General features: G+C 46.4%; 1 protein-coding gene across 1 annotated transcript in view; it reads left to right on the forward strand.

The window, feature by feature from the left end:
- The first annotated feature begins 933 nt into the window (after positions 1-933).
- Positions 934-24,706, forward strand: part of MAN2A1 (mannosidase alpha class 2A member 1) — a 208,106-nt gene continuing 184,333 nt past the window's right edge. Inside the window, exon 1 of the mRNA XM_055565880.1 lies at positions 934-2,004. Coding sequence (XP_055421855.1) covers positions 1,870-2,004 — 135 coding nt within the window. The 5' untranslated portion in view covers positions 934-1,869. The remainder of the gene's footprint in view (positions 2,005-24,706) is intronic.

A 24,706-nucleotide genomic window follows, 5' to 3' on the forward strand; every position in this document is an offset into this window, starting at 1 on the left:
CCTCGGGAAGGACCCGCCGTGTGGGGCTTGCTGTGAATCTGGCCTCCAGGGCGCTCAGAAAGTTATCAAGGACGTCAAGTCCGTTTTTAGCCCCTCTACTACGAAATGGTTGGAAGGCGTCACTGACTAAGATAGACATGAGTTTGAGTAAACTCCGGGAGTTGGTGATGGAGACGGAGGCCTGGCGAGTCCATGGGGTCGCAACGAGTCGGACACGCGTGAGCGACTGAGCTGACTGAACTACAAAAACACAGCTGGAGAAGTGCGCGCAAACTGCTGGTCCCTGAGCAACGCAGGAGCGCGGCACGGGGAGAGCCGGGTACGCTGCCAGGGCCTGCCCGCCGATGGACCAAAACCCGGCAGAAAACGCAGTTCTTCCCGGAACGTCTCCTCAGCCTTCTCCCCCGACAAGGCTTCCGCCTCTGCTGGCAGAGGCACGCTCACTTCGCAAGGCCCAGATCTATTTCCCCAGTGCAGCCAAAAAGGGTGAGCTGGGCTGAGACGCAATGGAGACACCGCCGGCACAGGGTTTCCCTCAGGTTTCGTGGCCTGGGGTCTAGACCTGCCGGGGGGCTCCTGCCCTCAGGTTTGACCAGTCAGGTAGGCAACGGAGGCAAGGGAGTCTGAGCACAACGCGCAGCCGCCTTCTCCTCACGAGTCTCTGCCCACGGCCCCTCAAGCCTGGGCCTCGAGGCCACGAGACCCAGTCGACGAAAGGGAGGCGGGGAGACAGAGCGGCGGAGCCGGAGCCTCGGCGTCTGTCCTCCCGCGCGGCCGCCCTCCCGCCGCGGCGCTCCCGAGGCCGGAGCGGGGCGGGCCCGGCGGGCGGCGCGCGCTGATTGGCCGCCGGGGCGCCCGCCCCCCCGCCCGCGCGTCGGGGGGCGGGGCCTGACGCCGCCTCGGCGCCGGGGCCGCGGGCGCCCACTGACCGCGCGGCGCTGCTCCGCCGCTGCTCCGCCGCTGTCTCCGCGGGCTCGCGGCGGCCGGCGCGCGGGCGCCGAGGGGCGCTGCAGAGCCGGCGTTGCTTTTCGCGGCGACCGCCGCCATCGCCGCGCGTGCGGGGCGGGCGGGGACTCGCGGCTGCGGCTGGAGCGGGCTTCTCCAGGGGAGGCTCCCCTCCTGGCCCCGTCGCCCTCCCCCGCGCGCCGCCGCCGCCCGCCCCCTGCGCCCCCCGGCGCTGTCCTGTCCCCGAGAGCCCGAAGGCCGGGGCGGCGGGGGCGGGAGGCCGGCCGGCGGGCGCGTACTCTGAGGAAAGTCCTGTCAGAGCCGGGCGCGCCCCGGCCCGGCGGCGGCGGCGGCGGCGGCGGCGGCGGCAGGAAGGGGCTCTGCCGGCGGGCGGGGGCGGCGCCTCGGGGCGGGCCCGGCCGTCCCGGCGCTAAGTTGTGGGGCCCGGCCCCTCCCTCCTGATTTCCTTCCCCGCGGCTCCGCGGACCTGGTCCCTCGGCGCGGAGCTGCCGCGCCCGCACTCCTGGGCGGAGAGAACGCGCCGGCCCGGCTCGAGAAAACTTTTCCTGCCGACCCGGTGCTCGCGACGGCGGTAGCAAGTCCGCGCGGCGACCCTGCCTGCGCCTGCCCCGCGCGCCCCGCCGGCGGCCGGCGCGGAGATCCGCGGCCAGGGCGAGCGGGCCCCTTCCGGGCGTGAGGCGTCCCGCCCCGGGGAGGGCGGCGGGCCGGGCCGAGGGCCGAGGGCGCGTGGGGGCGCCGGAGACGAGGTGAGGAGCGCCGCCCGGACCCGCGCCCGCGGCGGAGAGGAGCGCGCGCAGGGCGAAAGCCCAGGAGCCGGGAGCCTCCGGCCGCCGCTTCCCGGAGTCCGCGCTCCGCCGGCTCCGAGCGGGGACCGTGCTTGGGCGCCGGGTCTATCGAGGAAACATGAAGTTGAGCCGGCAGTTCACCGTTTTCGGCAGCGCTATCTTCTGCGTGGTGATCTTCTCGCTCTACCTGATGCTGGACCGGGGTCACTTGGACTACCCCAAGAGCCCGCGCCGCGAGGGCTCCTTCCCGCAGGTGAGCCCCGGGGAGTGGGGCCGCGGGGCTCCGGGAGGGTGCGGGCGGAGCCGGTAGTTACCCGCTGCTCCGCCGAGGCTCCGCGCTCGGGCAGGGCGAGGCCCAACTGGACGGGGGAGGCTCGGATCCTCCTCCCACCCGGGCGCCGCGGCGTTCGGACGGCGATGGCCGCGACCTGGGAAGCCGCGGCTTCCCGGGGCGCGCAGAGTTAGCAAAGTACCGGGCGGCCTGAGGTGGCGGGATCACGCCCCGGGGCCCGGGCCTGCGGGGGCGCTCACCTGCCGGCCGGGGCGCCGGCGCGTTGTGCGGCTTGCTCGCGTGCAGCGCCCCCTGACAGCTGTTTGGGGAGCCCCTGGCCCGCACAGGGTTAAGCCGCCGCAGACCCCCTGCGCGACCTAGGTCGCGGAAACCGATCGAGCAGACCCCATCTGGGTGTTTTATTTGTTTTCTAACTCCACTGTCTCCGGAGACATAAAAGTTTATTTGGTGTTGCAGATCTCCAGAATGAAAATCTGTAGGGTTGATTTTGGTGTCGTCATTCTTCAGCTGTTACCTCGGGTTTGTTGGGCGCAGTCGGGAGAACCTGGGGAAGCGCGTGTCATTCTCTAGCCGGAAGCTGTGGGGCGCTCCGTCCCGGGCCACGGTCACACTGTCAAAGGAACTGGGAAAACGACCCATCTTCAGTCTTTTATTTAAAGTTACTAAAAATAAGCGAACGGAACAATCGGTTTCTATTTGGGAAGATACCGCGCCGCCTGTGCGATTTGTTTCGTTATTTGCCAATGATCTGTAATATCTAGAAATTTTAGTAAAACTGGGTAATGTGTAGTATCCCCTGCAATGAATGAACCTGAAGAACCCCCAACCCCGACAAGCTGATACATCAGCTACTTAACAGCAGAGAAACGTAGGACGTGAACAAGTTGGCGTTTTTTGTTTTGTTTTCTATCTTTTGTGTGACACTGTAAATAACCAGAGAATATTTTTGCCTTTTGTTCCGGTGATACACTGGGACAAAAGGCTTGAATTTAATGAAATTAGACTAATTTTACCTGAATTATTATGAAAGTGAAAAAAGACCATGTGACACCATTGTGAATGGTGTCATCAATATACTTCACTCAAAATGCTTTGCAGATGAAGGATATTAATAATCTGATTGTAAACAGATGTATCAAAAAATTTTAAAGCTTTTGCTTTTGTTACTGAAAATGCAAGTTGTGTGTCTGATGCACAGTGAGGCCAACAATACTAAAACGTTGGGGTCTGGAACAGAGGCAGGTTTATTGAGGGTCATACAAGGAAATGGGTGGCTCATGTCTTAAGAGCCCCAAAAGTACTCAAAGCTTTCGTGAAAGCCTTTTTAAAAGCAAAAGGTGAGAGAGGGGCATGGTTAATTGTTGCAGACTTCTTGGTGTCAAACCCTTTATTCTTGAAGTCAAGTCATGGTAAGGTAAGGACGTTCCTGTAAATCTCTATGTAACGAATATTATTCTCTGTCCTGACAAAAAAAGGGCGAGATCCCAAGGGACAACTTTCCCCACCGAGGTCCGGGTCCCGGCTAAGAGGTGGCGGTCTCAGCTGCGGCTCCCTCAGGGCCAGGGCCCCAGACCCTGCCCCGGCCATCGCTGAGGAGCCTGGCCCCGAACCCAGCTGGCCCGCAGGCTCCTCAGGCTCTGGCCGGCGGGCCCAGGGGCCCAGGCTGTGTCCGTGCAGATGGCTGCTGCCATCAGGTCGCAGAGGCAGGGATGTAGGCAAGGGTCACCGCCGCCTCCAGGCTTGGGCCAAGGGGTGCTGTGCTGGGCTTAGTCGCTCAGTCATGTCCAACACTCTGTGACCCACTGGATTGTAGCCTGCCAGGCTCCTGTGTCCGTGGGGATTCCCCAGGCAGGAACACTGGTTGTCAGGCCTTCCTCCAGGGGATCTTCCTGACCCAGGGATCAAACCCAGGGCTCCTGCGTTGCAGGCGGATTCTTGACTGCCTGAGCCACCAGGGAAGTCCAAGAATACGAAAGCGGGTAGCCTGTCCCTGCTCCAGGGAACTTCCCGACCCAGGAACCGAACCGGGGTCTCCTGCACTGCAGGCGGGTTCTTTACCAGCCCAGCTGCCCGGGAAGCCCCAGGCCAAGGCTGGCGGTGACTTTGGGGAGGGCTCTGAAGCCCGGCAGGACACGGCTCTCAGCCTGTTCCCTGGGACCTGCAGCTCATCCACTTGCCCAAGGCCAGAGAACAGGCTGGAGGGGTTGGGGGAGAAGGTCAGGATCCGCCTCTTGGCCTCACTCTCTAGTGATGACCTCCACCCTACAACTATAGGCTGAAACCACCATTGACTGTTGGTTGCCAGTGGGCGGAGCCCACTGCGGTGCCAACCAATGGCTGAGCAGGACCACTAACGGTCTCTCATTGACTGTTGGTTGCCAGTGGGCGGTGCCAACCAATGGCTGAGCAGGACCTGATAATGGCGTAGTGGTGCGCAACAATGGCTCTGTTCTGAGGGCTGCAGCTGCCTTGCTCTCTACACTTTTACGTAGTATTATAGAGAAAATGGAGAAGGCAATGGCAACCCACTCCAGTACTCTTGCCTGGAAAATCCCATGGATGGAGGAGCCTGGTGGACTGCGGTCCATGGGGTCGCTAAGAGTCAGACAGGACTGAGCGACTTCACTTTCACTTTTTACTTTCATGCATGGGAGAAGGAAATGGCAACCCACTCCAGTGTTCCTGCCTGGAGAATCCCAGGGATGGCGGAGCCTCGTGGGCTGCCGTCTATGGGGTCGCACAGAGTAGGACACGACTGAGGCGACTTAGCAGCAGCAGCATAGAGAAAATACGGTGGGATGAGCACTATGGGGTATCATTAAATACAGAGTTTAGAGTTTGTCCAGTGCTTGTTGATGAGATTGGATAAAATAGTTAAAAAAAAATGGAGGGGAGGGGTGACACCCTGGGGTTTTAAGCCTTTCTAGAATATGTTGTATAATTTTGGGGCTTAACTTGCTGTGATTTTCGCCCCAGTAGTCCCACTTTCAGAATTTTCTCCATTAACAGGAAAAAACCATAAAAACTGATCTTACTCAGAATGTTATCTTGAGTAATATCCTTTGGGCTTGACTTGATGATCACTTGGAAATAATTTATGCAAACATCTGAGCTTGGGTTCTCTGGCAACCTTGACATTTGACTATTTCTAAAGAAGTGAGTGACTCATTTGGTCTCTGGAAAGTCTTAGGTGAAGTTAATTCCAATATTTTAGCATCCAGCCCTAGTTCTCATGAAGGGACTGGAGTCCTGCTTAGAACATAAAGCATTTAATGGAAAGTGACAGTAGCTGCTGGAAGAGAAGGCCGTCTGCTTATTTTGTTTTCGGACACAACTAAGCGACTTCACTTGCACCTTCATGCATTGGAGGAGGAAATGGCAACCCTTTCCAGTATTCTTGCCTGGAGAATCCCAGGGACAGCGGAGCCTGGTGGGCTGCTGTCATGGGGTTGCACAGAGTCTCACACGACTGAAGCGACTTAGCAGCAGCAGCAGCAAGGGGAGAGGGTTTGAAAAGTGGAACTTTTTATACTTAAGTTTGTCTTTCTGAGATTTTCATACTGGATTTTCAGTGCAAAAGACACCTTTGCTGATTTAGTTTTGAAGAGCCACTGAATCCCCAGGCAGGTGGACTGGATAAATATTCTTATAGCCTTGTATGTCTGATACTAGCCGATGTGTTTTAGTCTTACTTGATAAACTGCATTCACACAGTCACCACCACGTAGGTGAGGAAGCTCAGGCATGAAGAGAGTAACTTGCCCAAAGTCACACAGCTAAAAGCTGAGATTTCAACAGGCAGCCTTTGGAGTCTAAGCTCTCAGCCACTATGCTGTACTGCCCCTAGTGATCCTTTGCCTACTGTTTAGGCTCCAGCTTCCTTGTAGAAAAAAAGAGCATGTTGGCTTCTTAGTGTATGAATTTTTTAAAAGGAATTTTTAATATGAAGCCCTAATGAATGTGCTGCTGCTGATTTTTTTTTCTTTGATGCTTTTAAAAAATTTGTCAATTTTGAAATAATTATGGGGTCACATGCAAGTATAAGTAATAATACAAAGAGATAACGTGTATCCTTTAACAGTTGCCCCCAGTGGTAACATCTTCCAAAACTGTAGGGTAACACCCTGGATATTGATATCTTGATATAATGAAGATACAGGATATTCCCATTGCCACAAGTACCCCTTACGTTGCCCTTCTATAGCCATGACCACTTCCTTCCTATCCCTTCCCCTTCTAGCCCCTGGCAACTACTCATCTGTGCCTCAATTTCTATAATTTTGTCATTTCAAGAATGACAAGTGAAATCGCATAATGTGCAACCTTTGGGGATTGGCTTTTTCCACTCAGTGTAAATCTCTGGAGAGACATCCAGGTTGTTACAAGTTTGTTCCTTATTATTTTTCGTTGATGTTGTCATCTTTTCATTTTTATTTTGTTCCTTATTATTAGTATTCCATAGACAGAGCATAGTTTGTTTAACCGTTCACCCAGTTGAAAGACATCTGGATTGTTTCCAGTTTGGGATAGTTTATTTTGAATAAAGCTGCTATAGACATTACAAACATTCACATACAGTTTTTGTGTGAACACATGTCCTGATTTCTCTGTGAAAAATGCCCAGAAATACAATTGCTGGGTCATATGGTACAGGCATAGAGTTTCCCACATAGTTCAATGGTTAAGAATCCGCCTGCCAATGCAGGAGCAGCAGGAGATGCAGGTTCAATCCCTGGGTCAGGAAGATCCCCTGGAGGAAGAAATGGCAACCCACTCCAGTATTCTTGCCTGAAGAATCCCCATGGAAAGAGGAGCCTGGCGGGCTACAGTCCACGGGGTCGAAAAGAGTTGGACTCGACTGAGCATGCACACACACATACTACACACATAAACACATACACATTCTACAGGAATACCTCAGAGATGTTGTGGGTTCAGTTCTAGACCACTGAATGTGCTCCTTTTTATGAAACATTTAATGCTTGAGATGTGTACCTCTCCTACAATATCTTCCAGCTCACTTGAGAGCTAAATGTTATAGTGGAAACCATTATGCAGCATAGCATCCCAGCATTTGAGTTGATTTTTATTTTTTTCACTCCTTCTAGCACCTATGTACACCTTAGTCTGATGAGAACAGCACACAGTGAAACTAGGTGGCACTGAGTTATGTTTCTTTGATGAGTTTGGGTTTTGAATCTTTAAGGTAGTCAGTTGGTCACTGTGAGCCGCTTTTGGTGTCTAGTGGAATGGTTTTTCTAGAAAGGGATTGATTTGCTCTGAATTGTTCATTTTAGTTTCTTCCAGTTAACATGGAACCTTAGGTGGTCCATCATGTAAACAAGATATGTTTTAAAACTGTCTTCAGTTGAGAGCAGTCTATTTGCTTTCGTTGTTTTTCCCTCCTCCCCAAAGTCTGTGTTTGCCACCGCCTGGCCAGACTCTGGTGGAAGTAAGCCCAACTCTGGGTGCTCCACTTTCTCCACCCTGCATATAGTCCTTAGAAGGCTTTCCTCTCGGTTGCTTGGAGGAATTGCTTTGAAGCCTTGAGGCAACAGTGGCTTTTGTGTGTCTATTTCAGGGTTAATAAATCTCAGCTAGAAAAATTAATAAAAATTCCACTCTGAATGAGAGGTTGACCAGAGTCTAATGCCCTGAATATGCTTTGAGGTAATGTAAGAATTCAAGCAAATGGAAAGGAGAAACATTGTTAAGGTGTTCCTGAAATTCTTTATTACTTTTCACAAGCAGATTTCACCGGTTGCTTACTATCTACATTGTGTTTAAGCAGATGGCGTATTAATGTCTTATATTTGGGTCTGGAGAATTAATGACTCAGGTTGTGTATAACAAAGTATCGATCTTTAGTATAGCATATGATATAGGGGTTAATTTTACCTCTTGAAAGATCAGAGATTGAGATTGATGGCAAATGTAAAATTGAAGTTCAGATTTTATCTTTGTGCCCAGATAACATTTATCAAGTGACAAAGTGGGAATGTCTTTAAGTATCTGATAGAAAGGCACTGGTAGAGGGAGACTTTTCTGCCCTTTTTTTTTTTTTGACTTTGACTATGAAAGTATAATACACCTATAAAAATATGCTAGAACACTTTACATCTCTACTACTTTCTTAAGAGTTAACATAGTATATATTTAATAAAAGTTGACCTGAGTTCCCACTTGTTTTTTCTTGTTTTTAAAATCTGTGACTCTCAAGAGTAATAAATAGAAAAATATGATCTTTTCTGCTTCTCCACACTTGAGTGCACTCCATTTATAAATTGTAGCACTTGTTGCTGGGGTTTGTGCAGGTGTGTATCAGAGAGTTTGTTTCATTTCCTGAGGTCTGCTGTTTGAGATCTGTGACTTCTGGGAAGTGATGGAACTTTGACCATGGTGGCCTCCAGGGATTTCAGAGAAACAAGTAAAACAACAGGAAAGGCCCGGAAGAGAGGTGGTTCCTCTTCCTCTTCCCGCGTCCAGCAGTCCTTCAGCGCTTCTCGCACCTGCGTGTTTCACTAGAACTCGAGGGTCTTCCTACAGACAGACACTCGGGACTGCACCTGGCATGAAGGCTTAAGTTTTTTAAGTTTTAAGTTGAATTCAATGCTTTATTTCAGCACTGCTATTAGGACTTAACCAAATACTTTTGCTTGGGAGATGTTGCAATCTTATTTGTCTAAAGGAGATTTTTTTCTGTGACTCATTAATTGGCATTAAGGGATATCTGGGCTATGGATAAAACACACTAAAATTACCACTTTTGCTTGTTGTTTTTAAGTCAGCTATTGCTGTTGGTGATAGATGTTAAAACTTTGGCTTTTTTTTTTTTTTTTCACAGACTGGACTAAGTGTTTAGATTTCCTAAAAGGAGTAGTTCAGTAGCTGCTGCTGATTCCCTGCTTTGCTCTTAGTTTTCCCTTGTTGTTCACTCATTTCCATGGCGGTCTTTAAGAAAACAGGAGGCTATTCAACAACTAGGATTCAATCTCCAGCTGCTGAATTGGACCTTCTGTCCTGGTAGCATCATCTCTTACAGTAAATGGAGAACTCAGGAGAGGAGGAGGAACTCTAAAGAGCAAATTAGTTGTAATTAGTAAGTTGATCAGGAGAGGAGGTAGACCATTTTAGCTAAAACAGGTTTCTGTTTCAGTAATAGGTGTTAATAGCAAAACTGCTATTTTTAAGGTCGAAACCATGTTTAGGTTCAAACAGGTTTGAGGGTTGATTGTACTGAAATGGAATTCAGACCTAGTGCTTGGGTATTGCTAAATGTGCTTTATGATAGGGAAGAATTAAATAATTTGAATTGAGTGAATTCAGTCTCTTGAGGTTACAATGTAGGTTTTCTGTGAGACAGTGTATTTAAGTTTAAGGTTATGTTATTTATACTTTTATGCCAACCGGTGCATAGTTGGTAGCCGGTAAATATTTTATGTTAAATTTGTAAACTTAACTATTTCTAAAGAAGGCCTCCCCTGTGCACCCTGGTTTGTGTGTGTGCCCCTCCCCTGGCGCCTCGCTGCCCTTGCTGCTGCCGTCTGTGGCTGCATCCTCAGGGTGGGGAGCTGTCCTGGGATCCGTACACACCCTACCATGTGTCGCAGCATCGCTGTCTTTACCACGGGATGCCAGAAACGCCTTTGTCCGACTGGGAGCTACCAAAAATGTCTCCAGACATTGCTAAATGGCCTCCTGAGGAAAAATCAACCCTTTGAAAACCTCTTTGACTTCACTCTCGCCAAAGACGTGTTCTTTATGCTCATCGCACTATGTTGGAATTTTGCATTTTAGGAAAAAGTGATTAAAAGGCTCAATTCTTTATTTTTTAATTAGAGTTGATCTACAACATTATGCTAGTTTCTGGAGTATAGCAAAGTCTATTTAGTTATACATACGTGTGTGTGTGCTTTTACGTATTCTCTTCCGTTGTAGTTTAGTACAGGATATCAAATACAGTTCCCTGGGCTATACATTAGGACTTTGCTGTTTGTCCATTCTCTCTATGTAGTTTGCATCTGCTAGTCCCAGTCCAACCCTGCCCCCTGCGCCTTGGAAGCCACAAGTCTCCCTATGTCTGTGAGTCCGTTTCCGGCTCATGGTGAGTTTATGCGTGTCGTGCTTTAGATTGCACGCATGCGTGATATCATACAGTGTTTGCTTTCTGTTTCTGACTCGCTTTGTTTAGTATGATCATCTCTAGGTCTGTCCATGTAGCTTCAAATGGCATTATTTCATTCTGGTTTTTTATTTCTGAGTACTACTCCATTGTGTGTGTGTGTGTGTGTGTGTGTGTGCACGCGCGCCACATCTTCTTTATCTGTTCATCTGTAGAGGGACATTTAGATTTTCCCTCTGTCTTACCTATTGTAAATAGTGTTGCTGTGAACATAGGGGGCTACCCTGGCGGCTCAGTGGTAAAGAATCTGCCTGCAATGCAGGAGACCCAGGTTTGATCCCTGAGTCAGGAAGATCCCCTGGAGAAGGGAATGGCAACCCACTCCAGTATTCCTGTTTGGAGAATTCCACACACACAGGAGCCTGGCGGGCTACCGTCCATGGGGTTGCAAAGAGTTGGACACGACTAAGCAACTAACTTAGTATGAAGATAGGAGTACATGTATCTTTTCGAATTACAGTTTTGTCTGAATATATACCCAGGAGTGGGATTTCAGGATGGCAACTCTGTTTTTAGTTGTTTGAGAACCTTCCTTCTGTTCTCCTTTGGGGATGCACCAGTTTTCATTTCCAACAGCAGTGTAGGAGGGCTCCCTTTTGTTCACACTCTGTCCAGCATTTCTTGTTCGTGGACTTTTTAACGGCGGCCGTTTTGACCCGTGTGAGGGGTGCCTCTTGTAGTTTTGGCTCGCATTTCTCTAGTACTTGAGAAGGGGAGCATCTCTTCTCATGTGCTTATTAGCCATCTGTGTGTCTTCTTTGAGGAAGTGTCTATTTAGGTCTTCTGTTCATTTTCTGACTGTGTTTTTTTGTTGTGTGAACTGTCTGTATATTTTGAAAATCAAGCCCTGTCGGTCTCATTGTCTGCAAATAATTTCTCCCAATCTGTAGGTTGTCTTTTTTGTTTATGGTATTCTTTGTTGCGCAGAAGCTTGTAAGTGTGAGTAGGTCCATTTGTGTGTTTGTGCCTGTATTTCTTCTACTGCCTTGGGAAGCTCAGGAAACACTGGTGCAGTGTATGTCACAGGGTGTTTTGCCTGTGTTCTCTTCTGGGAATTTTATGTCATGTCTTATATTTAAATCAAAAGGCTTAATTCTAATACTCAGGGATAAGTAGCTTTTTCTTTTTTTCATGACTGAAATGTGTCCTTTAACTAGATGCCCAAAATTCACTTACATTTTTAGGATTCCTCATTACAATATGTTACAGAAAATACAAGCGTAGATTATGTTCATATGGAAGTTAGAAACGGAATATTATTATACTGAAACAATGAAAAAAAATTGGGCAAACTTTTTATTCTGAGAAAAGCATTTGATCAAATGATAGTAAATAAGCCATCTTTTCGTTTATGCAAACTTAGTTAAAGGTTTAGATTTATTCCCCTTGCCTTTTAGCACAGGAAGATAAGATATATTGATTAGTAATAAGGTAGTATGAAAGGCATATGCAAAAATAATTTGAGAGATCTGAAACTTTCTCAGGCAAGCTATTTACTTTCTTCAGAGTATTACTTGTTTTATTTCTTCTAATTATGATGACTTTGGTTACTGCATTTTTTAATTCCTTCTTGAGATCAGAAAAAGCTGGGAAGGAAACTAGAAAGTCGCTGATGGAGACTTCCTTCCCGTTCATTTCATTTTGTCCTAACTAGGCTTTTTAAAGAAAGGGGTGGAGATGGGGTGGGACAAGAGTGACAGAAGTTCTGGGCAAATGCTCTCCTTCCTTTTGCCTGGGGCTCTGGGCTTGAACTCTGGGGAAGTCAGGTAACTCAGCCCAGTCGGGCCTGCCACCTGTTGTAGGACCACAATGGGAGACTGGAGCTTACATTTTTAAATGGTTAAATAATTCACGATGTGGTCACTCTTGTTCTTGTGTGAATTGAATCGTCTCTGGCTGTTTTTGTGTTATAAGGGCAGAGAGGAGTAGTTGGGACAAAAACAGCATAGCGCACAAAGCCTAAGTTACCGTCTGGCTCTTTGCAGAAGTTCGCCAACCCCTGCTTTAAACTGTATTTCTCTGTTATTAACATTGGAAGCAAACAGTGTGGTTAGATCTGTTGAAGCAGACGTAGGCTAATTAAAAACAAACAAAATTCTCGTAAGCTGGTTATTAGGTTAGCATTACTCAAACTTAGTTTGTGTTTTGAGAGTATCGTTTAAAACTCCTGTTGTCTGCATGTTTCATAGATTTTTTCAGATGTCCTTCGGGAACTTCTGTGTTATAGCGCTGATATGCTTGACATGTTTAATTTGTTTCTCTTCTCCCACCTAAAGATTTCTTACTCTAGGACTGCTCTGGGATGGAGGGTTCTGGGGCAGGAACTGTGCAAAATTGATCCATAGTCTTGAGATGGAAACCGTGACTTTGTTGCATTTTAGATTTGTTGTAATTCACAGGTGGGCTGAGTCCTGAGTCTGATCTGACTGCTTGGATTGCCCAAGTCCAGGTATCTTCTTCATAAGCCAGAGATCCAGGCCAGAACTCGGCAGTCATCCCTGGGGCCCCGAGGACTGGTCAGCTTGGAGGCGAAGAACCGACTTCCAGGACGTCCGCAGGGCCCCGTGCTAGTCTGTTTATCCAGGAGTAATTAATTGCCGTTAGTTTCGAGCCTTCTCCATGCTTCTCAAAGATTGTGTGTGACTCCATCGCTCCTTGTGGCGGCCATTCTCCCATGTACGTCCTCAGAGCCTTGGCTGCCACCATCAAAACGCAGTGATTTCACATGAGCAAAACGGCTGTAATGCAGCTCATTGAGGAATGCAGCTTTAAAGTTTTTTCCCTCATTTTAAAATATATTCATTTTTCATATGTAAATAGATTTCCACACTGGCTTCCTATGCATGTCGTCGCCTTCAGAAGTCGAGAGAAATGAAATTCCTTTTGGAGAGTCAGAGCAGGTCTCAAGTGAGGCCTGATCCTACCAGTGAACCTCACTGTCCTGAATCAGGGGTCTGGAGAGCCAGGGGACCTGCGGTGGTCGTTTTCTTCTAAATACATGTTTTGTCCAGATCTGCCGGTGTTTGGTTTTGTGGTGGGAGGCGGGGAGCTCTTCCTCTCCAGAATGAAGCTGCGCTTTGGGCTGACGGCGTACTTTGCAGCGTTTGCCCTCTGTTCCCTGCCACAGGTGTGGAGGAACATGGAACATGGACTCTATTGGTCTTGGCTTTTGTGGCAACATTTTTACCCTTGGAGCATTAGAGGATGGAAGCCTGACAGTATGACTCATTCTCAGAATTCTTTTCTGCATAAAATAATCCTGAATGTGCATTTTTTTAAATCCAGTGAGGTAGTCATTCTCTTAGCAGTCATCAGAATCTCAGAAAAGTCATGAAAACGTCATGGAAGTCTTGGAGTTGGGCAGACCCTTCCAGGGTTGGTAATTTAGTATTTGATTTTTCAGATAAGGACACAAACGTGTACACTGGACCTCAGCAGTTTTTTTCTTTTTTGGTCTGTGTCCCGTCCTGTCACAGCGTTCTTGGGACGTGCTGCTGTCCCGTAATCCGGGGAGCTTCCTGTTGTCCCGTCGCCAGCGCCGTTTGCTGGCTCACTGTGTGTTACGTGCTGTGCAACTTGTGGCCGACCTGCCAGATACGTTCCTTGCTTTGGCAGAGCTTCTTAGTTGTGGAGACACAACTGCCATTTGTGAGACAGCTAGAGACAGTTGAGCGTTTAGTTATTCTTTAAAAGAGTTAATTTTGAGAAGTTAGAAGACTTCCTGGCACACAGCAAATGCTCAGTAAATGCTAGTTGTTACTGATGAACAGCTTTAAATAGTACACGTGAGGTACCAGGCACTGTTGTAGGTTCCGGGAGCATAGGAACTAAGAGTAAAACAAGAGTCCAAGGTCTTAGTTTGTGTTTTCAGTATGAGGGCGAGGGCCTTAGAGTTTAGAACTAGGTTCATGTAGTGGCCTAGCTCAAACTGACCATGACACAGCACAGGGCTAGGCTTTCCTGATCGGGTAGGACTTTGAGGGGAGAAAGAACATTCCTGTGTGAAGCATGACACCTCCAAAGGCTTGGAGTCCCAGTGGAGCCTGGCCGCGTGAGAAGGGCTGAGGGGATTGGTTTGATTTATGACCTTTGAACTTGTAGAGTAGCTGGGGAAAACACGGTAGGTCATTTGGGATCCGTTTGTGAATTGCCCTGCGAGCCAGTGCGGGGAATTATGGGGTGAACCATTCAGAATCGTTGAGTATGTCAGGAAGCTGCTTGAGAGAACCAATGTTGGAGAATTAATTTCATAGAAAATTTTAGGCCTGGAAGGGAGCTAAGAGAATATTCAGTCTGAATTATTCTGGTAACAGTGTGTAGGAAGACTCAGAAGCAGGAAGGCAGCTGAGAATCTGTTTGAGGTAATACAGACATGAGGCAGTAAATCCCTGTACCAGTATTGAATTGGCTGGAATCAAGAGGCAGAGGGGAAATGTGGAGAAAAGAAGCATCCGGGTTTCCTCACAGATTTGATAAAGGGTAAGGATAGGTGGCTTGAGTTAAAACAAGTTCTCCCACCTTTGTCCTTTGGAGCATTTGGAGACTGCTTGCTGTACTGTTTGCAGAAGGGGGTAGTTGGAAGGATAAGCTGGTTTGGGAAGCCAAGTTCAGTTTGGTTTGTGATGAGGTGGTTGTGCGTGGAAATAGCCAAGTGTGCTGGCTTGCCAGAGGGAGAGAAGGGGAGGGAGACGCGAGTGAGGAGCCTCGCACGGGCGGGTGGGGCGCGCACTTGGGACTTGGCTTTGTGAACGGAGAGCCAAGCGCCAAGCAGCACTCCTTACAGCCAGAGCCTACGCGCCTTAGGTTGAGAGTACTGTGTAGCAGATGTTAATAAAAGGCAGCAGCTTGTATTCAAATTTTCAGAAACCAGCTTATTGATGAGCATATCTCAGAACAGATAATGCTATCATAAGGAAGGATTTCAAAGAAGCATTTTGGTAGGAAATGAAAAAAGGCCCATCTCATCTTTGGCCCTAATTCTGGTCTGGAATTATTTCTTCTAGGTTATAAGAATGAAAGTAGATTATGTGTGCAGGTTTGTGTTGGAGGCTGGAGGAGGGAGAGGGGGAGAGAGAGGAGATTAAAGGGCCTCACAGCTTAAGGTCAGTCTGAACATCTCGGACGTCTGCGAACACCCCCAGTAAAGGAGAGCCTCTCCCATCTGACTGGTGAGTGGCCCCCACACCACTCTCATCCCAAACTGAAGAACTGTGTTGGTCCTCAGGGCAATTCTTGAAAATTTTTAGGCCCGAATGACGGCACTCAAGATGCAAGGTACTTCTTGTGACTTTCGGGGGAGAGTAAACTAGTAATTGTTTAAAAAAATGAAGAACCCAAGAAATGTACATCTCTAGCTCTTTGGTAGCCGACAGTATGGTATTTAGCAGGTCGCTGTGTTGTGTTTCTGCGTGTGAAATGCCGTGCACTTCACTGTCACACTTGTTGTGCCCACGTGAGCATCATGCCCCTTTGCACCCTGGAGAGCAGCTGATTCAGACCCTTTTTTTAAAAACAATTATTTTATTGGGGTATAGTTGATATACAGTGTTGTGTTAATTTCTGCTGTACAGCAAAGTGATTCAGTTATACATATATATAATATTTGCACATTATTTTTCATGCTTTTTCCATGATGGCTTGTCGCAGTATGTTGAGTATAGTTCTCTATGCTATGCAGTAGGACCTTCTTGTTTATGTGTAATAGTTTGCACCTGCTAATCCCAAGCTCCTCATCCATCCCCCATCCCGCAACCACAAGTCTGTTCACTATCATACAGATTTTTATAAAGTCACTAGAAAAGGATCAGTGGCAACCCACTCCAGTACTCTTGCCTGGAAAATCCCATGGGCGGAGGAGCCTGGTGGGTTGCAGTCCATGGGGTTGCAAAGAGCTGGACACGACTGAGCGACGTCACTTTCACTTTTCACTTTCATGCATTGGAGAAGGAAATGACAACCCACTCCAGTGTTCTTGCCTGGAGAATCCCAGGGACGGCGGGGCCTGGTGGGCTGCCGTCTGTGCGGTCGCACAGAGTCGGACACGACTGAAGCGACTTAGCAGCAGCAGCAGCAGGAAAGGATTGGTAAAACTTTAGAATATTTGATGCTTGTAAATAAAAGTAAGGAAATTCAGAATTTATAATAATTAAGATGGGGCTTGTCTAAACACCTGACTCTTGTGAGTAAGGAACAGAGGGGCTTATACAGGAAACGGTTAGTATGAATAAGACTAAAGGTAGGCTGATTACCTACTTACTACAGTCCTGCCTTCAGGAGGTTCCCCTGAACAATTTCTGTGTGAAAAACTGTCTTAGACATGACACTTGCCTTTATTTTAATAGGCTGATGCTGTTCAGGTTGATTTGCTTTTTCCATTATTGGCAGTTATTCTCTTTTTACATTAAAATCGTGTTTCTTAAGACTACTTGTGAAAATTATGTCGATAGAACTTTTATTAGGAGAACCTAAAATATAATATATGCCTTTCCTTCATGGAAAATGAGTTTAGGTAGTATAAATAGATCATGCATAATAACCCTGTGTACAAAGACAGGCATATGTCAAAAAATATGAGACAGATTAACAACATAGAGCAGAAGTCTTTGATGAAATAAATATATGACGTATAACCCTGGTTCTCTGGGAATTTTTGCATTCTGAAAGTGCGTCTCATGAACTTTTGTGCAAGTTCTTGGGTGGGATACAATGTTGACATATTATTTCAGAGTGCTATATTTCAGAATAGAAATTCCATTAAAATATGAAATGTTTTAGAAGAAAAATCAGTGTGGTTTTTTAAAATGTTGCAAAATATAAAGAAAAGTAATGTTCCTTAGAGCAGTTTGCAAAGTGTGGAATTAAAGAATTCTATTAGTCAACACCTAATTTGCTAGTGTCAATTGCAGTTATTAAATGTATTTGAAAGTAATAAAATTGCACTGTATGAAAATATTTTACAGCTGAAACATTTTGTGCTATCTACAAGCCCTTGTTCTCATAATCATTTTTAAAAAGCTGCCCGTTTTGCAGAACTTAGCTTTGTATGGTGCCTGGGTGCCTCTAGGTTGCCTCAACAGGAGGTGGTTTCCGTGCAGCTGCGTTGGGTTAGTGTGGGTGGGCACGGCTGGGTTCTGATCTCCGCGAGCGCTGGACACCCACGGGAGGAGAGCCTGCAGGCCGCTGCCGGCAGCTGCGGTGCTGCCCGTGCTTAGGGACGTGGGGAGGACGGGGTCACAAGGTCGGGGCCTGCTGTTTTTCTGGGTCTGGGCCGGACCCTTTGTGGGGATTGCAGCAGCTGCAGAGTGGTTGTCCACATGCGGCCATGGCTCTTCCGGGCCCCCTGCAGGAAGAAGGGCTGGTGGACGTGCAGGCCCAGCTCGCCCCTTGAGGGCAGCTTGGCGCTCCACCACACTGCCTTGGTGACTGTCGCGCCTCGGCAGGCGCGTGATCCGTGAGGGACGGTTTCCGGGGCCCAGAGTGCCTTGGCCCCTGTGTTTTGACAGGGTAGTATGTAATTAAGTATTCTTTGTGCTCACATCATGAGGGCGTTTATTTCCTTGGATGGACAAGTAGAAGCACAAAGACAGTACCTTGGAAGAGCTTCAGGCACGATAAGTTCTAGGTTTGGGAAGTCATTGAGAGGTCATTAGTAATTGGTTTGGGGCTTGTTGGTAGAGTTACATACGTAACTGTGGCCACAGCTTTAGTTCACACTCTCTCTGGCCTCAGCAGTGCACATCTTAAGGGGTGAGTGGTCACTTGGGTGACTTGTCATTCAATCAAACCACAATTTCTTCCTGTTAAGAGCCTGAGACCTGACTAAACAGGGTTTTTCTGAATAGTTGAGCAGCAGCTAACTGCCCTGGGCTGTGGTGGGACCGCGGCACCCCTGCTGGAGCACGGGCTCTCTTTCACCAAGTCACTGTTCCTGTATCTAGCTTCAATGCAGTGGTTAACTGGGAATGTGTGAGAATTGCCTGGTGAGCCTTTTACAAAATGATAAAAGGCAGACCTATGCACTCTGTCTCTGGGTGATCCCACTCGTCCCTACGGCTTCAAATTCGCATTGGTCCTGGCCGCTCAGGTTTCCACGCTCTCCTGCCGTAGGCATGCCTGTCTGTGTGACACCGCCATTGAGCGGTCTCATGGCCCCAGGACGGAACCTTTGCCCCTCTTCGTTCCTCCCCAGCGTGTCCTCTTTTCTCAGGATGCCACCCCACCCTCTCAGTTCCCCAGCTGCCTGAGCAAAACGAAGGGGCCGCTTTTCTCTCTTTCCTGGTGCCTCGCGCCCCGCCCCGGCTCGTTTGTCCTGGCAGAGCCTCTCACATTCCTCCACCTGGGCCTCCGTGGCCCTGGTTACCCTGGCATTTACCTGTAAACTGCAGCCACCTCTTACTCCACTGCTGCACTACAGTTCCAGAGGAGCTTTAACATGCTTTTTGTTCTTTGATCCCAAAGCGTCAACGGTGATGATACGGGTGTTTCTTTCCTGGTAAAATATGTTCAACCATGTCTTTTCCCGCCTCCTTCATGTAAAGATAATATATAATCTTGTTAGATCGCAGCACCCCTGGGAAAGTAGCGGATAAAGTCACATGGTCTAGCCTTCCTTGATCCATGGTACGAGCTCTCAGCTTCTTAGGCTCCCAGCCCTCCACCCCTTCTACGCGCATTTGGACAGACTTCCTTACGCTGCAAGGGTCAGGATGCTTGCTGAGCTTCATGTAGGTCAGCTCTCTGCCATCTGTGTTATTGTTCAGTCGCTCAGTCGTGTCCGACTCTTTGCGACCCCATGGACTGCAGGATGCCAGGCCTCCATGTCCATCACCAACTCCCGAGGTTACTCAAACCCATGTCCATTGAGTCAGTGATGCCATCCAACCATCTCATCCTCTGTCGTCCCCTTCTCCTGCCTTCAATCTTTCCCAGCATCAGGGTCTTTTCCAATGAGTCAACTCTTCGCATGAGGTGGCCAAAGTATTGGAGTTTCAGCTTCAACATCAGTGCTTCCAATGAATACCCAGGACTAATCGCCATTAGGATGGACTGGTTGTATCTCCTTGCAGTCCAAGGGATTCTCAAGAGTCTTCTTGAGCACCCCAGTTCAACATCAATTCTTCAGTGCTCAGCCTTGTTTATAGTCCATCTCTCATATCTGTACATGACTACTGGAAAAATCATAGCTTTGACTATACAAAAGCTTTGACTATACAGACTTTTGTAGGCAAAGTAATGTCTCTGCTTTTTAATTTGCTGTCTAGGTTTGTCATTGCTTTTCTTCCAAGGAGAAAATGTCTTTTAATTTCATGACTGCAATCACCATCTGCAGTGATTTTGGAGCCCAAGAAAATAAAGTCAGCCACTGTTTCCATTGTTTCCCCATCTATTTGCCATGAAGTGATGGGACTGGATGCCATGATCTTTTTCTGAATGTTGAGTTTAAAGGCAGCTTTTTCACTCTCCTCTTTCACTTTCATCAAGAGGCTCTTTAGTTCCTCTTCACTTTCTGCCTTAAGGGTGGTGTCATCTGCATAGCTGAGGTTATTGATATTTCTCCTGGCAATCTTAATTCCAGCTTGTGCTTCTTCCAGTCCAGCATTTCTCATGATGTACTCTGCATATAAGTTAAATAAGCAGGGTGACAATATACAGCCTTGACGTACTCCTTTTCCTATTTGGAACCAGTCTTTTGTTCCATGTCCAGTTCTAACTGTTGCTTCCTGACCTGCATACAATTTTCTTAGGAGGCAGATATGGGTCTGGTATTCCCATCTCTTTCAGAATTTTCCACATTTTTTTTGTGATCCTCACAGTCAAAGGCTTTAGTGTAGTCAATGAAGGTGTTTTAGTTTCCTAATAAATCACAATAAACAGTGGCTTATACAAGAAAAAATGTATTATCCTATAGTTCTTCAGGTTAGAAGTTTGAAATAGGTCTTACTTGACTAAAATCAAGATGTTGGCAGGGCTGCCTCTTTTGGGAGGCTTTACAAGAGAATATTTCCTCACCTTTCAGCCTCTGGAGTCTGCGAGTGTTCACTGGCTCTGAGGTCCCCTTCCAACTCAGCGTTGCTCAGACTTCCTGTTCTGTCTCTGTGTCTCCTCTGATTCTGATGCATCTGTCACCTTCTTTTCCATTATATGTGATTATGTTTGGACTTCCTGAATATTCTAGGACAGTCTCCCCATCTCAAAAATCTTAACTTAATCACATCAGCAAAGTCCTTTTTGCCATGTAAAGTAGCAGACTCACCGATGTCAGGGATTAGGACGTGGACATCTTTGAGGGCCATTCTGCTACCACACCAGGTGCTGTCTAACCTGGTTTGTGTGTGAAGGCTGACTTAACACTCATAACTGTCCTGTGAGTTAGTTCTTAACATGTGATCCCTGTTTTACAGATGAGGAAGACTGAAGCAGAGGATTATGTAATTCACCCGAGGTTATGGAGCCATTTATAGTGGAACCATAATTCAAATTTGGCTTGGCTTTATTTTTATTCTGTTTTATTTTCCAGCTTTATTGAGAAATAATTGACATATAGCACATAAGCTTAAGGTGTACAAGTGATCATTTGATACATATAGTGAAATAATGTTAGTTGACATATCCGTCACCTCACATAGTCACGGTTTCTTTTTTATGGTGAGAAAACATACATATACAGTGTCTTTAACTGTGATCATCATGCTGTACATTAGACCCCAGAGTGTGCTCATCCTCCAGCTGGTAGTTTACCCCCTTTAATCAGCATCTCCCCATTTTCTCCTCTGCCAGGCCCTGAGTGACTGCCACTCTATTCTGTGTTTCTGTGATTGTTTAGATTCCACATGTAAATGATACTACATATTACATGTATTTCTTTAACTTACTGCACTTAGCATAATGCCCTCAGAGTTCATCTGTGTTATCATATATAGAGGAGTTCCTTCTGGCTCTTATGACTGAGAATGTGTGTGTGTGTATGTGTGTGTGTGTGTGTGTGTGTGTGTGTGTGTGTCTGTGTACACCACATTTTCTGTATCTGCTGATGGGCACCTAGGTTGCTGTGTTGTCTCGGCTGTTGTCGGTAATGCTGCAGTGAACGTGGGGATGCAGGCATTTCTTTGAGATCCTGTTTTCATTTCCTTTTTGTACATACCCAGAAGTGGCATTGTGGGATCCTGTAGCGGTTCTGTGTTTAATTTTTTGAGGAAACGCCATGCTCTTTTCCGTAATGACTATACAGTTTACATTCCCACGGAGAATGCACAAGGCTCTCTTTTCTCTACACTCTCACCAACACTTGTTACCTCGTCTTGTTGGTAACATTTTACCCATTACGAGGTGATGCTGTTGTTTTGATGTGTGTTTCCCTGATGATAGTGGGCTGAGCACCTTTTAATGTACTTCTTGGCCATCTATATGTCATCTTTGGAAAAATCTGTTCCTCTGCCCAATTTTTAATCAGATTTTTTTTTTTTTGAACTACTGAATTGTATGAGTTCTTCATATATTGGGTATTTATCCCATATTAGATATATGTTTGCAAGTGTTTTATTTTTATTCCATAGGTGACTTTTTGTTTTGTTGTTTGCTTCTTTTGCTGTGCAGAAACTTTTAGTTTGATGTAGGCTAATTTATTGATTTTGCTTTTGCTGTTTGTGCATTTGGGGTCATATCCAAAAAATTGTTGCCCAGATCAATGTCAAACATTTTCCTTATGTTTTCTTCTAGGGGTTTTATAGTTGCAGTTCTCATGTTTGAGTCTGTTTCAGTGGTATAATTTGGGTTCTAATTCAGTTCTTCTGCCTGTGGTTTCTCATTATTCTCAACATCATTTATGGAAGAGAATGTCTTTTCCCTGTTGAATATTTTTGCCTCTTTTGTTAAATATTCTTTGACCAGATATGGGAGGATTTATTTCTGAGCTTCTGATTCTGCTCCACTGCCTCTGGGTCACTTTTTATGCCGGTACCATACTGTTTTGATTGCTGTAACTTTGTAGTACAGCTTGAAATCAGGAAATGCCAGCTTTATTCTTTCTCAAGATTGCTTTGGCTTTTTGAGATCTTTTATCATTCTATACAGATTGCAAGATTGTTCTTTCTATTTCTGTCAAAAACGTCATTGGAATTTTGATAGAGATTGCATTCAATTTTGATAGGGGTGGCATTGGGTAATATGGACATTTTAATAATAATTGTTCTTTTAACTTATGAACAAGGAAGATCTTTCCATTTCTTTCTGCTGCTGCTGCTGATAAGTCGCTTCAGTCGTGTCTGACTCTGTGTGACCCCATAGACGGCAGCCCATCAGGCTCCCTGTCCCTGGGATTCTCCAGGCAAGAACACTGCAGTGGGTTGTCATGTCCTTCTCCAATGCTTGAAAGTGAAAAGAGAAAGTGAAGTCACTCAGTATTGCTCGACTCTTAGCAACCCCATGGACTGCAGCCCACCAGGCTCCTCTGTCCATGGGATTCTCCAGGCAAGAATACTGGAGTGGGGTGCCATTGCCTTCTCCATTTCTGCTCTAATATATGTTAATTCCTTCTGCTAGCTTTGGGCTTAGTTTATTTCTGTTTCTCTGTTCCTTGAGTTGTAAAGTTAAGTTGTGTGAGATCTTTCTTTTTCTTAATGTGGGCATTTATCACTATGAGTTTCCCTTTTAGACTTGCTTTTTCAGCATTTCCTGGGTTTCTGTATGCTGTGTTTCCATTTTCATTTGTGTAAAGGTGTTTTTAGATTTCCCTTTGGTTTCTTCTTTGACCCATCAGTTATTCAGAAGTGTGTTACATAATTTCCACATATTTTTGAATATTCCACTATTCTTCCTGTTAGTTGATTTCTAGTTAGTTTCCAGTTAGATTCCATTCTGGTGGGAAAGGATACTTGATGAGCTTTCAGTATTCTTAAATTTGCTGCCTTGCTTTGTGGCCTATCCTATCATCTGTGCTGGAGAGTGTTCCTTGTGTGCTGAGAAAGAATATGTGTTCTGCTACTCTTGGATGAAACGTTTTATATGTGTCTGTTAATCTGTTTGTCCTAAAGTATGGCTCAAGACCAGTGTTTCCTTGTCGATTTTCTGTCTGGATGATCTATCAGTTGTTGAAAGTGGGATATTAAAGTCCTGTCAGTTCAGTACAGTTCAGTTACTCAGTCGTGTCCGACTTTTTGCGACCCCAAGGACTGTAGCATGCCAGGCTTCCCTGTGCATCACCAACTCCCAGAGCTTACTCAAACTTGTGTCCATCGCATTGTGATCCCATCCAACCATCTCATCCTCTGTCGTCCCCTTCTCCTCCTGCCTTCAATCTTTCCCAGCACCAGGGTCTTTTCCAATGAATCAGCACTTTGCATCAGGTGCAAAGTATTGGAGTTTCAGCTTCATCATCAGTCCTTCCAATGAATATTCAGGACTGATTTCCTTTAGGATGGGCTGGTTGGATCTCCTTTCTGTCCAAGGGACTCTCAAGCGTCTTCTCCAGCACCACGGTTCACAAGCATCAGTTCTTTGGTGCTCAGCTTTCTTTATGGTCCAACTCTCACATCCATACATGACTACTGGAAAAACCATAGCTTTGACTAGACAGATCTTTGTTGGCAAAGTAATTAATGTCTCTACTTTTTAATATGCTGTCTAGATTGGTCATAACTTTCCTGCCAAGGAGTAAGCGTGTTTTAATTTCATGGCTGCAGTCACCATCTGCAGTGATTTTGGAGCCCAAAAAATTAAAGTCTGACACTGTTTCCACTGTTTCCCCATCTATTTCCCATGAAGTGATAGGACCAGATGCCATGATCTTAGTTTTCTGAACGTTGAGTTTTAAACCAGATTTTTCACTGTCCTCTTTAACTTTCATCAACAGGCTCTTTAGTTCTTTTTCACTTTCTGCCATAAGGGTGGTGTCATCTGCATATCTGAGGTTATTGATATTTCCCCCAGCAATCTTGATTCCAGCTTGTGCTTCTTCCAGCCCAGCATTTCTCATGATGTACTCTGCATAGAAGTTAAATAAGCAGGGTGACAATATACTGCCTTGACATACTCCTTTTCCTATTTGGAACCAGTCTGTTGTTCCATGTCCAGTTCTAACTGTTGCTTCTTGCATACAGATTTCTCAGGAGGTAGGTCAGGTAGTCTGGTGTTCCCATCTCTTTAAGATTTTTCCATGGTTTGTTGTGATTCTCACAGTCAAAGGCTTTGGTGTACTCAATGAAGCAGAAGTAGATGTTTTTCTGGAACTCTTTTGCTTTTTTGATGATCCAATGTATATTGGCAATCAAGCTTGAACATTAGTCTCCTACTGTTACTATATTATCTGTTTTTCCTTTGGGTCTGTTAATAATTGCTTGATATATTTTGGTGCTCCAATGTTGGGCACATATATATTTAAGATTGTTATATCTTGTTGATTAATTGATTACTCTGTCCATATATAGTGACTTTTTTTGTTTCTTTTTACTATTTTTGGCTTAAAGTCTATTTTGTTTGATAGAATTA

This window comes from Bubalus kerabau, chromosome 1, assembly GCF_029407905.1.
Source record: "Bubalus kerabau isolate K-KA32 ecotype Philippines breed swamp buffalo chromosome 1, PCC_UOA_SB_1v2, whole genome shotgun sequence".
NCBI classification, from domain to species: Eukaryota; Metazoa; Chordata; class Mammalia; order Artiodactyla; family Bovidae; genus Bubalus; species Bubalus kerabau.